Consider the following 15359-nt stretch of genomic DNA (forward strand, 5'->3'; position numbering starts at 1 on the left):
CATTGCATGATGAAAGCAGAAGGAAGAGGAGGAAAGGGGAGATGCTACACACTTTTAAAGGATCTTGCCACAATTTACTCACTATTACCACGATAGCACTAAAAGGGATGATGCCAAATTGTTCATGAGAAATCCACCCCATAATCCAATCACCTCCACCAGGACCCACCTCCAACATTTGGGGATTACATTTCAATGTGACATTTGGGTGGCGACACATATCCCTCCTATTCCCAGTACTAAAATTTCCTTGAATTTTAGGCATACATACATCCCCTTGCCCAGGTTATATAGAGGCAATTCTATCTTTTTCTCCCCTCTTGCTGTGATGTCAATGTATGTCTGCCTTCAGAATTCATGTTGAAACTTAAATCCCAAGGTTATATGATTAGAAAGTGGGGCCTTTGGGAAGTGATTAGGTTATAAAATTTCCAACCTCAGGAATGGGTTTAGTGTCTTGAACTGCTGATTGAATGTGCACATGATTTAAAAAAAAGATATGAAGAATTAGCCCCAAATTCTGTCATGGATAATTGGAAGAAAGAAATTGCCATATAGTGAAAAGAGAGTAGAGACGGAGACTTTTTAGACATAATAATGCACTGGAGAGGGGCTAAAGGCAGGTCAATCTTAGCAGGATAAAAGAATCTAAAATATTTTTTCTGTCCTTTTCTTCTCTCATTTATAGTAAAATCAGGACCAGGTCATCTACCTTCTAGGCTTTCCCATATCATCACAGCCCATTTCCATTGAAACTAAAATTCAGCACCCCTTTGATGAAGCCTTTGTAAGGAAAGGTCCCAGTTTCATTACCAGTCCTTTTGGCTGAAGCTGATGCTCTTTGGCATGGCCACAAAATCATGTTTAGAGTTCAGATTCTGGATTTAGACTGATTTCAAAAATTGCCTCTATCACTAAGTGTGATGTTTAATATTGTGTGTCAACTTGATTGGATTAAAGGATGCAAAGTATTGTTCCTGGGTGTGTCTGTGAGGGTATTGCCAAAGGAAATTATCATTTGAGTCAGTGAACTGGGAGAGGCAGGCCCGCCCTCAATCTGGGTGGGCACATCAGATCAGGTCCCAGAATGGCTAGCATAAAAACAGGCAGAGGATCATAGAGGGACTAGACTGGCTAAGTCGGTTGGCCTCCATCTTTTCCTGTACTGGATGCTTCCTGCTCTTGAACATTGAACTCCAAGTTCTTTTGAACTCTGGCTTATACCAGTGGATTGCCAGGGGCTCTCAGGTCTTCAGCCACAGACTGAAGGCTGCATTTTATGGCTTGAATTTGTGCTATTTGGAATCATTATTGCTTTCTTCCGCTAGACTGGGAAATCCATAGTTTTGTACTGGATATCTGTCGTTTTTTCTGTTCAACACTCTCCCTCTTCAGTGCAGTGCTTGCCATATGAAAACTGATAAATAAATGTGAACGAAAAGGGAGGAAAGGGTGTTGAAACTTGCTCTTCAAAGGGATGAGCAATTCAAATCTTTCCATTTTTAATTTGTCATTTTGTTGTTGTTGTTTGTTTTGTTTTGTTTTTGAGACAGGGTTTCACTCTGCAGCCCAGGCTTAGCGCAGTGGTGCGATCACATCTCACTGCAGCCTCGGCATCCTGGGCTCAAGCAGTCCTCCTACCTCAGCCTCCTGTTCATGCTTATTTTTAAATTAGTATTCAATCTAGCTAAGCTTTCACTTATTTGTATTAAAAATTTTTAAAACCTACGTATTTTTTGGTGAACTTGAATAAAAAGGAAAAGGATTAAAATAGCCCCTATTTGACACATTTATGCATAAAAAATCTAAAATGTGTTTGTGCTATTTCTGTCATATTTAACCGTGAAATACTCTTTAGGATTATCTCATCCCTGGAGTATGGTTTATATACATCATTTACATAAATGATTTCATTAAGGAAAAAATAAATTTAAGTCAATCCTAGACATAAATCTGTCATCATTACACAGATAGATAGGTAAGATAGATGATTGATTGATAGATAGATAGATAGATAGATAATGTGTGAATACACACACACATATATCCATATATATATACATGTACACACATACATACATACATACACCATACATTATAAATGATAGCTAGAAGACAATGCTGCCTTCCCGAATGTCTGCAAATAATTGACCTTGGAAATTATGTTAGTTGGGATTTCTGTTTAGAGGTGACAAAAATCTCAAGTTGAATTAATTAGACAAAACAGGAAATGTTTTAGCTCAAAGAACAAAAGAACTAAATGAACATCCAATATATAGAAAGGGCATAGTTGCTGCTGAGGCTTAGAAACTAGAGACAAGGCTTAAACAATGTCAGGATCCCATGTGTTAAATGAGATTCCATTTGACTATTGATACCATTTTTCTCAATATATAAAGTTGTAAGGGTTTCTTCCACATGGTAGAAGGCACGGCTTTTAATACTGTTTAATAATGTTTTTTTCATCTTAAGATTTCAAACCGAGAGCCAAACTGCAGGCGGCCAGGGCCGCGACCCTCCCGGCGACCGTCCCCTGGCGACCGCAGCTGGTGACTGAGGGGTGGCGTTCCCGGGCCCGGCGGGGGCTCTTCTGTCTTCGCGGCCGGACGCGCGGACAGCTTGGGTGACGGCAGATTGGAGTTGGGGACGGCGGGAGGCAGTGGCGAGTCCACCACGGGGCCACCCTGGGGCCCATTCCCGTGGCCTGCCCCACCTTCTGAACTGTGACGGGGGTGGTGGCGGCGGCTTGGAGCTTTTGGGAACCTGTCGTCCTGCGTTTTTGGTACTAGCTGGAGTCTACAAAAATCACAATCTTAAAAAGATCAACAAGAGATACAGCATTTTTCATGAAATAACAGCACCAAATATTGTAACTTAAAACCTAGAGGTTCATAATCATTTTGCTTGCTTTTGGGCAAAGAAGCGTAAACCTGAGGGACAATAGGAATTCAACATTATTGGTTAATATTAGCTTGGGCGTTTTGTTATCCACCACGTCAGACACAGACAAAGCAGGGGGCTTTCCTTATCCCAGCTGATTGTGCAGTTCGCTTGTCTTCTATTCACCATGGCTTCTTCTGATATCCAGGTGAAAGAACTGGAGAAGCGTGCCTCAGGCCAGGCTTTTGAGCTGATTCTCAGCCCTCGGTCAAAGGAGTCTGTTCCGGAATTCCCCCTTTCCCCTCCAAAAAAGAAGGATCTTTCTCTGGAGGAAATTCAGAAGAAATTGGAAGCTGCAGAAGAAAGACGCAAGTCCCATGAAGCTGAGGTCTTGAAGCAACTTGCTGAGAAACGAGAGCATGAGAAAGAAGTGCTTCAGAAGGCAATAGAAGAGAACAACAACTTCAGTAAAATGGCAGAAGAGAAACTGACCCACAAAATGGAAGCTAACAAAGAGAACCGAGAGGCGCAAATGGCTGCCAAACTGGAGCGTTTGCGAGAGAAGGATAAGCACATTGAAGAAGTGCGGAAGAACAAAGAATCCAAAGATCCTGCTGACGAGACTGAAGCTGACTAATTTGCTCTGAGAACTGACTTTCTCCCCACCCCCTTCCTAAATATCCAAAGACTGTACTGGCCAGTGTCATTTTATTTTTTCCCTCCTGACAAATATTTTAGAAGCTAATGTAGGACTGTATAGGTAGATGCAGACTGTAAGATGTTGTTTTAGGGGCTAAAGGGGAGAAACTGAAAGTGTTTTTTTCTAAAGTGTTGGTCTTTCTAATGTAGCTATTTTTCTTGTTGCATCTTTTCTACTTCAGTACACTTGGTGTACTGGGTTAATGGCTAGTACTGTATTGGCTCTGTGAAAACATATTTGTGAAAAGAGTATGTAGTGGCTTCTTTTGAACTGTTAGATGCTGAATATCTGTTCACTTTTCAATCCCAATTCTGTCCCAATCTTAGCAGATGCTACTGGACTTGAATGGTTAATAAAACTGCACAGTGCTGTTGGTGGCAGTGACTTTTTTTGAGTTAGGTTAATTATCAAGCTGTAGAGACCCTCCTGGTTGATACTTGTTCCAACGGGGCCTTGGAGCTGGTGGAAATATTCAACGCACAAATGACCGCACGTTCTCTGCCCTCAGTTTCTTGCCCCAGTGTGGTTTGCATTGTCTCCTTCCACAATGACCGCTTTGTTTGGATGCCTCAGCCCAGGTCAGCTGTTACTATATTCTTTCAGATGTTTATTTGCAAACAAGCATTTTCTGTTCTGAGTCCCTTTTAAAAGGCAGATTAAAGGCACAAGCATGTTTCTAGAGAACAGTTTAGAGAGAATCTCAAGATGCTAGTTGGTGGTTTGCTTGCTCTACGATACAGGTGGTGTGTATCCTCATCCTTTCCTGTCCTAACAGCTGTGATGCAAGAATCAGAATATTAATAAAATTTTCTGTGCTGCTGTAAAAAAAAAAAAAAAAAAAAAAAGATTTCAAACCTTAGAGGTGAACTTATCATAATTAATCATGTATGGCTGAGTTTCCAATTCTGGACCAATGAATTTCAGCCGGGAGTTGAGAAATTATACTTTTACCAGGATTGGTTAGGTTCTCACCCCTGAACCAATGATGGTGCTTAGATGGGCTAATTACAATATGGCCACTATTGAGGAAATTCTGAGTAGAGAGGGGAAATCCCTGAGGAAGGAGAGTATTGAACAAATGATAGATACCGAGGACAGAAATATAAAGAGATAGCTTCCAGTTATTACATCAAGTTTGCCTTAGAGACCCAGCAACCTTTTTATATGGTTCATAATGATACTTGCTATCAAATATCAGGTAGTAGCAGACTCTGTAAGCAGATCTGATCTATCAGGCATAGATCTCTGCTGTCATTTTTTATACCTCCTCACAAAAGGAACACTGTTAGTTATCGCCACACTGCTTGATACAATGAAATCATCTATTTACTTAACACCAAAGGCAGTGTTAGATATTAATTAACCCTTATTTTTGCTGTAAAATAACAATAGTTATCTCTTCTTTCATTACTAAGATTGTAATTTAGCAGTAGTTTCACTTCTGAGTCTCTTTCTTTCATAGCCTAAGACCTTTCACAAATATCTACAAATAACATTAATATTTTCTTTCTCAATTCTTACCCTCTCCACTCATCACCTTCATTCTGTCTCTCAAATCACATTGGGTCACATAGAGGACACATACACGATGTTTGGATTCCAGAATTACAAGCTTCACAGCCAATTTGTATTTGCATAAAAGCAGACTTCTTTTCAGACATTAGACACACACAGCAGCATTCAGTTCACCAACTTTATTGCTGTTCATTTCACCATCATACAGTAGCTCTTGCTGAGAAGCATAACATAAATCTCAGCAGTATAAAGGTAGTATCTTATAATACTCATCAAAGAAATAAGATATGATCTTATTCTAGGATACACAGCAATGAAGGGGTATTTTTACATATTTTATAATTTAGAAATAAAGTGCAATAAAACCTGATTGAATATTTGAACCGGTTATCTTGAAAGATAAAAGTAGAAGGCAAGAAACACTATATAGATATTTTATTTTGGGTGGGAGTGCTATGCTAGCAATACTGTCAAAATACCTGGGTATAAATGTGGCATTATAATGAAAATGCTTTGATAGGTAGTGACTATCCCATATATTTTAAGGCAGACAGACACCAACACATACACTATTATATAACATGTTCGCATTCCAAGGCCCATTCTGTGACTTGCTGAACCTGCTAATAGGTTACTCCGTATTTGAAGACTTATACTAAGCTTTCTCTTTCCAATTTTCCTTGTACTGCAGGAGTTACTGATTCTGATTGAACTCAGTGGCTCAGTAAACAACTTTGCTATCTCAAAAAATCACCCTCTTTGCCAGCAAGATGTTTGGAGTCATTCCAAGAAAAAGAGAGGGAAAAAAAAAAAAAAACTCTGGTCAATGGAGAGAAGGGAACACATTGAAAGTTATGCACTCTTATTTTCACTCTGGTCATAAATCATTATCCACTCTGGAAATGATTAATTGGGCTTGCTCAAATCCTCCAGAATTCTTATGAAAATCCAGGATAAAGGACGATTACACTATTAGCAGCAGACAGGAGGGGATACATTTTCGAAATGTTGTCTGGAGATAACAGTGCATTGGCAAATACGTGCCATGTTCTAAGAAGCATTTTGGTTATTTACATTTTTAAAGTGATTTAGTTCCTTTTGTCAAAGTCTTCATTCACCCCCTTTCTTCTCTCAGGTCTACAACCAAGCCTGAGAAGGTGAAGATGACATGCTCTACATATTCCACCTGTCAGTATGACACCAGAGCATCCCGGCCCCATTGAAAATTTCCATGTTATGATGTCTAATTCTTCAGGGTTTATTGCTAATGATCAAGTTTTGCATTGAAAATGTAAGCTAGTTTCTTAAATAGATTAGAAATGGGCTAAAACAGCTGTCTGAATGTCACATACGGTCAGTCTTGTGGAGATTAGGCTCATAATTCTAACAATGGTTTCACTTTGAGAATTAATAAGCTTTTACTGTGAGGACTAAGGTTTGCTGCTTTCTCTTCAGCCACATTTTTCTTGCTTCAATCCTCAATGGCTGCATTTCTTTCACTTTTTCGTTTATTTTAAAGAACGTGTGTCATTACACTTTATAGTCTGGTAGTTACCATCCTAAGTAATATGCATTAGTCAGCAAAGAATGGCTACTACTGTACATTTGTAAAAGTTAGAAGCCACAGGGGAAAAAATAGAAATAGGCCAACAGATCATTCAAAAGCTGAATTAAAGACACACGTGCTTACAGACACTGGTATATTACAAAGTTGGTATTGTACACGGAGAGTTTAAAAGATGAAATTGGGAAAGCTAGCTGATTATATAGTTAATAAGAAATCTAGATGCCCATTTTGTACCTTACAAGAAGTTAAACATTTATTTTCAACTTGTATTTTAGACACGGGGGAGTATAAGTGCAGGTTTGTTACATGGGTATATTGCACCCAGGTAGTGAGAATACTACCCAATAGTTAGTTTTTTGACTTGCATCTCCCTCCCTCCACCCCCTCCCCCAGTAGCCTCACTGTCTATTGTTCCCACGTTTATGTCCATTTGTGCTCAATGTTTAGTACCTACTTGTAAGTGGGCGCGTGCAGTATTTGGTTTTGTGTTCCTTTGTTTATTTTTGCTTTTGTTGCAATTAATAGTTTAAAAAAAACAATGTTAATTTTGATTTCAGATTTACAAGCTGGTCAGTGCTTGACAGTCAACAACTTGTCTCTGCTCTGTCTGGCTTTGGCTGGGGCTGGGGCAGACCAAAACCTGGGAGCTGAGGGCTTGTTTACTCTAACATTGAAACCACCTTTGCAAAAATTATAACAGTAAGAAAATTATGACAGTGAAAGAGATCTTACCTAACAAACTCCATCTTGCTTCTAACACCCAAGCTGTCCTTGTTTATCCTGGGTATAGGCCAACTAACTTTAGAGGAACTTAGTTTACAGTATACTTTAACTTGGAAGCAAAGATGGTAAAAGCCCTTTCCAAAACAAGCCCTATTCTTTCCTGGGGACCAGACTGCCTTTATGAAACTAACAAATTAGCCATAAAAATTAGAAATTATGGCTTAGGAATCATGCAGCTAGAGGCCACAAGATTCTGAACCTCCCAATTATTCCTAAGGATAAAATTTCTATTATAAAACCTAACATTGGTGATCAAAATATTGTTCAGATCCTGTGCTACCCAGACTAGTAATGTAGCTCAGCCAGTTCTGAAATCCCACCCAGGAACAGAAAGCAGCAAAAAGAATCCACTTCAACTCTTTATGATTTCATCTCCAACCCAATCAATCAGCACTGCCCACTTCCTGACCCCCTACCTACCAAACCATCCTTAAAAAAACCCAGCCTCCAAAGCGTTAGGGAGATTGATTAATAAAATTCCGGTCTCCTATTCAGCTGGCTCTGCATGAACCTGAACTCCTCTATTGCAATTCCCTTGTCTTGTTAAGTTGGTTTTTCTGGACAGTGGGCCAGGAGAACCCACTGGGCAGTTGCAACACCTGGTGGTTGATACTGGTTGTTGACTAGACCTTAGATGGGGCTGTAGGCCAGATGTTTACAGGTGGCATCTCCTTGTTGAGCTAAGCTTGTTTTTTCATGAAATTGTGGCTGGGTTCCAAGAACAATTGTCTCAACAATCAGGAAAGCTCTATCACCTTGAATGACCTCACCGTATAAGTCATTCGCTGTCAATTCTTCCTCCATCAACTCATAAGAAGCAAGTCACTAAATTGGCACTGAATTTAATATGAGGGAAATCATACTGTATCTTTTTATAAGAGAAGGCACAGTCTTCTATGTAAACCTTTTAAACTTTCAAGTATTAACATTCTGTTTAATTTTTTTTTTTTCTATGTTAAATGCATTATTCAGTTTCTTTGAACTTTTCTATCAGGATACATTTTGGATTCCCCACATCATTCTTCTGATTTTACTTCAAAAAAAGTTTTTTTTTATTGGGTTTGTTAAATAAGACAGCTCTTCTCAAAATTATTAATACACTTCAAAATATGGTTCTAACATTTGAAATATGGTTTCAGAAGTCTGCAAGGTCAAAATTATTTTCATATTAATACTTTGCAATTATCTTTCTTTTTCACTCTTATTCTTTCAAGGATACACAGTAGAGTTTACCAATCCTACATAATAAGAGACAGCACTGTTAAAAAAAAAAAAAAAACCTTTTTAAAAAAGTAAAATCATGACTCTCCTTTGGATATAAAATAATCATGTATTTATAATTTTACCCTACTCATTAGCTGAGAGAACCAGGCTGATTTAATGGAAACGTCAAAAAGTCTCAAATTTAAATAAAGAAATGTTAAAATAAATTGCAAATGGAGGCAAACCTGTTTTTCTTATGGGACTCAAGAGAAGACACTTCAACTTTAACAGACAAGATAGAATTTACACATTTTCCAGTGGTAAAATACTCTCATAGAATCAGAATTTCATAAAATGAAAGGGTGTGTTACAGACAATGCATAGTATTCCGCTGAAGTACATTTTTTAAGTCAAAACAAATTTAATGAACAAGCAAATGTGAGAATCCAGTTATTTTCCATGAAGTCAAATGCTAAAGAAATTTACAAAATGTAAAAAAGAAGTCACCTCTTCTTATTAATTTTTATTATGAAAAACATAGCTATTATCATAAAGTATGTTAACATATACCAGATTTTTATTTTATTTTATTTATTTGTTTTTTCTGAGACAGAGCCTCTCAATCTGTCACCTAGGCTGGAATCCAGTGGCAGTCTCGGCTCACTGCAACCTCTGCCTCACAGGTTCAAGCAATTCTTCTGCCTCAGCCTCCAGAATAACTGGGACTACAGGCGTGCACTACCTTGCCAGGCTAATTTTTGTATTTTTAGTAGAAGTGGGGTTTCACCATGTTGGCCAGGCTGGTCTTGAACTCCTGACCTCATGATTTGCCTGGCTCAGCCTCCCAAAGTGCTAGGATTACAGGTGTGAGCCACCGCACCTGGCCATTTTTATTTTAAATGAATTACTTAGCATTTAAACATTTTGTTTTAATTTCAAATACAGTAAATATTGATAAATATAACCCTATATGAACAAAAGGTGTATTTATTCTCAATAAATGTTAAAGAAACCTGTGACCAAAATTTTGAGAATTACTACTTTAGGATCTTTGGCTATAAAGAGGATCAGAATAGGCCACCTAGAAATATGCCACTTTGGCATAAAGATTATTTTGAGCTGAAGGCAATCAGTGATCAACAGATGGAGGAAGAGATCTCTGCCCTCTCCTTACCTGCCTAAAAGCAGGGCATAAGTCTTTGTGCAGGTGCCTCTTACCTATATTATGAAGATGACAGCACTAATCACGAGAGACAGAGTTGATAGAGAAAGAAGTTTGCATAAACAGACCTTGCTAAAATAACCATTATCTTCCATTAGTTCTGTTTTACATATCCTAGTCACTTCCCCACAATTTATCAATCCTTAAAGCCCAAACCCTCTTTTCTTTATTAGAATGATATAGAAGCCCCTAAGTTTACCCACTTATTTGAGTTTCATTTATTTTCTGTGAACTCCCATCAATGTAAAATAAGAATTTTAAATTATATTTATTAGAAATAATTATAATTATTATATAATTATTTCAAATAATTATAATTAATTATAATATGATTTATGATAATAATTCTGTTTACCTTAGGCATAACATTTATAATTTAAATTTTGTGTATACTCTCCTTGGCCTACTGAGGTTGCCATCCTTAACTCTGATGATTTTATTTTATTTTTGTTGTTGTTTTGACATGGAGTCTTACTCTGTCACCCAGGCTAGAGTCCAGTGGCATAATCTCAGATCACTGCAACCTACGCCTCTTGGGTTCAAGCGATTCTCCTGCCTCAGCCTTTTGAGTATCTGGGACTACAAGTGTGTACCACCATGCCTGGCTAGTTTTTATATTTTTAGTAGACATGAGATTTTACCATGTTGGCCAGACAGGTCTCAAACTCCTGACCTCAGGTCATCCATCTACCTCAGCCTCCCAAAGTGCTGGGGTTACAGGCATAAGCCATTATGCCCGGCCCTCATCTTTGATGATTTTAGACTTAGATAATTAAATTCTCTATCACTTCCTGCCTCTCACTTTTTAAGTCCTGTGAAATAATGTTTGGTATGATTTAGCTATGTGTCCCAACTTAAATCTCATCTTGAATTATAACTCTCTCTGTTGAGGGAGGGTCCTGTAATTCCCAAATGTCAAGGAAAGGAGGTGATTGGATCATTTGAGGCAGTTCCCCCATGCTGTTCTCATGACAGTTCATGAGTAAATTCTCATGAGAGCTGATGATTTTAAAAGTTTTGGAAATTCTCCCTTTGCAGCATTTCACTCTCTCCTGCTGCCTCATAAAGAAAGTGCCTGCTTTCCCTTTGCCTTCAGCCATGATTGTAAGTTTCCTAAGTCCCCCACCAGCCTTGCGGAACTGTGAGTCAATTAAACCTCTTTCCTAATTACCCAATCTCAGGCATTTTTTTATAGCAGTGTGAAAATGGACCAATACAATGCAGTAACTAGAGAACGTGGGTTTTTGAAGTGTGATCCAATTACCACCCATATCAGAACTCACTGTTTTGTTTGCTACAAAATGCACATTTCAAGTGGTATGGGAATAACTGGTTTGCATTAAATTTCTGTCATTTGTAACTAAAAGATTTCTAACAGATTTTTTTTTTTATAATGTTTGACATTTTAGGAGTTTAGGCTATTCTATTTTTAGTTTTCATAAAATCTTACTAAGCTCATGTTAATGGCTGAGGACACTGGAAAAGTAGCTCAAGGTCACACAGATAGTAATTGTCGGGGCTGGGAATCAAATCAAAGCCTTGTTTATTTGTTTTTCTCCTCCTAATATCTCATACACAGATTACACACCTGAGGGGGCTGAGACTGGCTTGGTGACCAGAAATAACTCTCATTGGCCCTCCCTCAGAGTCTGAAATCCTTAGCATTCTCCAGTTCTTTCTGTTAAAGGCAGCTGTTTAAATGCAAATTATATCTGGGAAGGTGTCACATTAACAGCTACTGCCAGCTATTAACTCCTAAAAACAAATCAATGTGCTTGTTCTCCAGACTAGATAGGACTCTAAAACAATCTATAGTTAGAACGAAATCTTTGAACAGAGAATGAGGAAAATGGGAAAGGTTGTGAGCATAAGGATGCTGTCCCGATGGGGGCCTTGGACAAGTGACAGACCATAAGTGCTGGGAGGTGAGCAGGCCATGACACATGCCGGTAGGACAGGGGAAGCAATCTGCAAGGGCTGTTAGGAGTGATGAAAGCAAAGGCTGCCTGCTTTACATTTGTGCATACAACCATTTCACATTCTGGCAACCCTTTTGGTCATGCTTCAGCCTTTATGATAAAATTCAGGAAATTACCCTTCCCCTTGAGTGTGTAGTGTGTGTTAAATATGAAGAATTAATCCAAGACTGCCAAACCTAATTCACATAAGGTCCCAGCATGAGCTCACATTTGATGATCATTAACATCTTTAACCTATTCTTCAAATTATTTAATGAATAAATATATCTTATTTTCTTAGAATACAGGACAATTGGACCTTTCTTCTTCAGTGTCATATACATATGTAATATAAAATATGATGCTAAAAAGATTAAATCATGTAATAAACATTGCCGTGTTGCTTTGTTGTCAGAAACATAACTAATGGAAGGAGATTAGAAAGGCATTGCAGAAACAACTCTAGATTTATAATTTTTCCCATGAATTACTCATACAAACAGATTTCACAAACCAGTAAAGTAATGTGGAGACTGCATAAATTATTCAATTACTTGTTAAGTCAAAAAATAAGTGACAGAGCTATTTGAACCTTAGTGCCCAATGTTGGTGTCTAATAAATTTGTTATAAAATATTACGGGATTTTTTTTAAGATTATCACTTAGGCTTAGATTAACTATAAAAAAGCAGGAGCTTTTCCTAAGGCTCTAGATGAACAATGGCACTTGAAAATGAAACACTGGCAAATTGCCCATCTCCTGTGGGAAAAGGAGGAAGGAGGCGGCAGCATCTTTGCAAGCAATCACACTATCGAAGGGAGGTTTCTTCCTGGGGCATTAACAACATCTCAACAGGACTCAGAGATTTTTGTCAAGAGCCACAATTTACACAATAATTACACTCATTGGAGCAAATACTGATCCCAAATTGCCTCCTACTTCTTGTCCTTTCATGGACTCAAATCCATGTCCCCAAGTTGTTTTAAAGAATGAGTTTTATCCTTGTATTCATTTAACAAATCCTAGCTTTAGTGTGTGTGTGTGTGTGTGTGTGTGTGTGTGTGTGTGGTGTTTCCAAGTGTGTGTGTGTGTTGTTTTTCCAAGTGTGTGTGTGTGTGTTTTGTTTTTCCAAGTGTGTGTGTGTGTGTGTGTGTGTGTGTGTTTTGTTTTTCCAAGCAATCAATTCAGAGAGCTGACACCATTTTCCTATTAATGTACTAAAAGAAAAAAAAGAATATAATTTTAGAAGTTTTGACATACCTAAGCTTACATCTTCTATATTCTTAAGGGAAACAGATATTTTTAAAAAGTGTGGCTAAGTGTGCTAATCATAATTTATTAAGAAACACAAAACCAAAAACAATGAAAGACTATGTGAATTTATGTGGAAATAGCAAAGACTGTATTGTGCATTCTACAAGACAAAGGTAGTTTTTCCAGACTATTAGTTGCTGATTTTTCAAGGACAGATGTAGAGCTATTATTTTTCCAGATGAATAGAATGAAGTCGAGAGAGGTGCATTTGCTGTATAGCTCATGCTCATGTACTATTGCTGTTCACAAAACATCTGCCTGTGTCTGTCTTGACAACATGGGAATTCAGTGAGGCTATGATCAGACTCTGCCTTCATGGTGCCATGAAAGAGAAGTCGTTTTAGTTCACTATAGCTCAAACTATTGATGTCCAAGCTCATTATGCATTATTAACTTCTTTATGGTGTTGGGACACCAAAGAGAGATCCTGTTAAGAAGCAGAAAGTGCAAAACAGGATCAGTAGGATATTGTAATCAGGTAGAGGAGAGACTAACGTGACTGGGAAAAGACCTCCAGATGGTGATGAAAAAAAGATGACCTCCAATGGAGATGCTACACAAACTCCTGGAGGGGAGCCTAGTGGCCACAAGCTGGGAAGGGAACTTGAAGAAGAAGAAAGAACAGCTAATTTTTTCTTCTAGGTAGAGATCGGGTCAAAAGCCTCCTTGGGGATAATATGCAAGGGAGAGAAGCTTGTTGATTATCTGTGAATTTCCATCACTTGTGCACAAAGTTTATCTTCTCATAGGGTTGTGAGAATAAAAGAGATTAATAGGTGTTTTAACATTTAAAATTATATTGAATATTAATTATTTGTATCATCTCATTGACATTGAAATCCATGCATTATCTATTAAATTGATGTAGAAATTTCACTATGAAATGATGAGGCCACTGCTTAATATTGGATACTACAGCTATACTTTAGATTTCTATCATTGTTTCCATCCATAAGTCCCCAGAACTATGAAATAGGATTATTTATTTTAAAGTGAAGTTAATAAAAATTATTAGATTATGTTTAATAATGGTTAACCATCAGTAGCAATTCCCCAACCTAATAGAAATAGTAAATAGTGATTTGGGAGATCTAATGACATGGTCTCACATTTTGTTTGAAACTATTTATTAATTAACACTATGTTTTGCAAACTAAAGCTCCAATGTAACTTATCCTATCCAATTACAGATACATGATTATATGCAAATATATAAATAAGAACAAATTCAGAAATAAATACATTTAAACAGGAGATACGTTATAGGCATATGATTTAGAAAGTAGGATGTTAGTAAGACTATGTAAAATTTAGCATGAGGTAATGACACAGTCCTTTGATCTGGTAGACTTAACCATTTCTATTACTTTAGCTGGGCTTGGATTATCATATAACTTACTTGAACAGAGGCAGAATAAATCATGAGGTCAAAAAATAAATTTATAAGTTTCTGTAAATTAAACTAGTCCTTATTATCACCATAATGTATACATGGTGATCTCACAGAGCACAATTAGTGAGACTGATACGCGTTGTGTTGTGTGTGGGGATGTGCGTGTGTGTGTGAACAAAGAAAAGCATGTTTGGTGGAAGTAATTTTGTCCATTTCATTAAGTACTGTTCTCTGGGAAAATTAAATAGGCAAGGGATGAGAGGCATAAATCACCATGGGATTTTTGGGAGAGAAGAACCATTCTGATTTGGAGCATTAGCTGTGAGGTATCGTTAAAATGCAGGGGAAGAAGAAGCATCCACATTTCGTCTGCCTGGAGAAGCTGGCTAAGGCATTTCATTACTCACAAGCAAATCTTACTTTCCACCTTTAGAATATATCTCTTAATGCAGCATTTACCTTTGCGGGAGACTGTGATATGCTGCTCCAAAATAGAAGTATTGCTGAGATGAAGGCAAGTAAAAAGAATTAGATGCTGAAAAGCTCTCTATTCTTTTCTATTTGTCTAAAAGCAGTACACAGCTTTTATAAAGACAAAAGGTAGCCCACCTTCTCTTCCACCATGGGGAACAAAGGTTAACCACTAAGATCAACTTCAAAACCTTCTCTGCCTTGAGATGGTACCAGAGGAATCTACATGAACAAGGTTTATTAATCAGCTTTTCTTTGCCATTCTTTTGCCTTCCCACAAATGGCTGGCCCTAGAGGCTCAAAGTCCTTTTCTTTTGTCTTATCACCGCCTCTTTGAAGATTACTTGTTTTCC

General features: G+C 37.7%; 1 protein-coding gene across 1 annotated transcript; it reads left to right on the top strand.

Moving 5' to 3' along the window:
- Positions 1–2757: 2757 nt before the first annotated feature.
- LOC116550970 (stathmin) lies at positions 2758–4403 on the top strand. Its single transcript, XM_032277179.1, has one exon. It carries the CDS (start codon positions 3068–3070, stop codon positions 3515–3517), a length of 450 nt encoding a protein of 149 aa, XP_032133070.1. The 5' UTR covers positions 2758–3067; the 3' UTR covers positions 3518–4403.
- Positions 4404–15359: the final 10956 nt, after the last annotated feature.

The sequence above is a fragment of the Sapajus apella genome, unplaced genomic scaffold (assembly GCF_009761245.1).
Source record: "Sapajus apella isolate SASKATOON/1434 unplaced genomic scaffold, GSC_monkey_1.0 scaffold8, whole genome shotgun sequence".
In the NCBI taxonomy this organism is placed as follows: domain Eukaryota; kingdom Metazoa; phylum Chordata; class Mammalia; order Primates; family Cebidae; genus Sapajus; species Sapajus apella.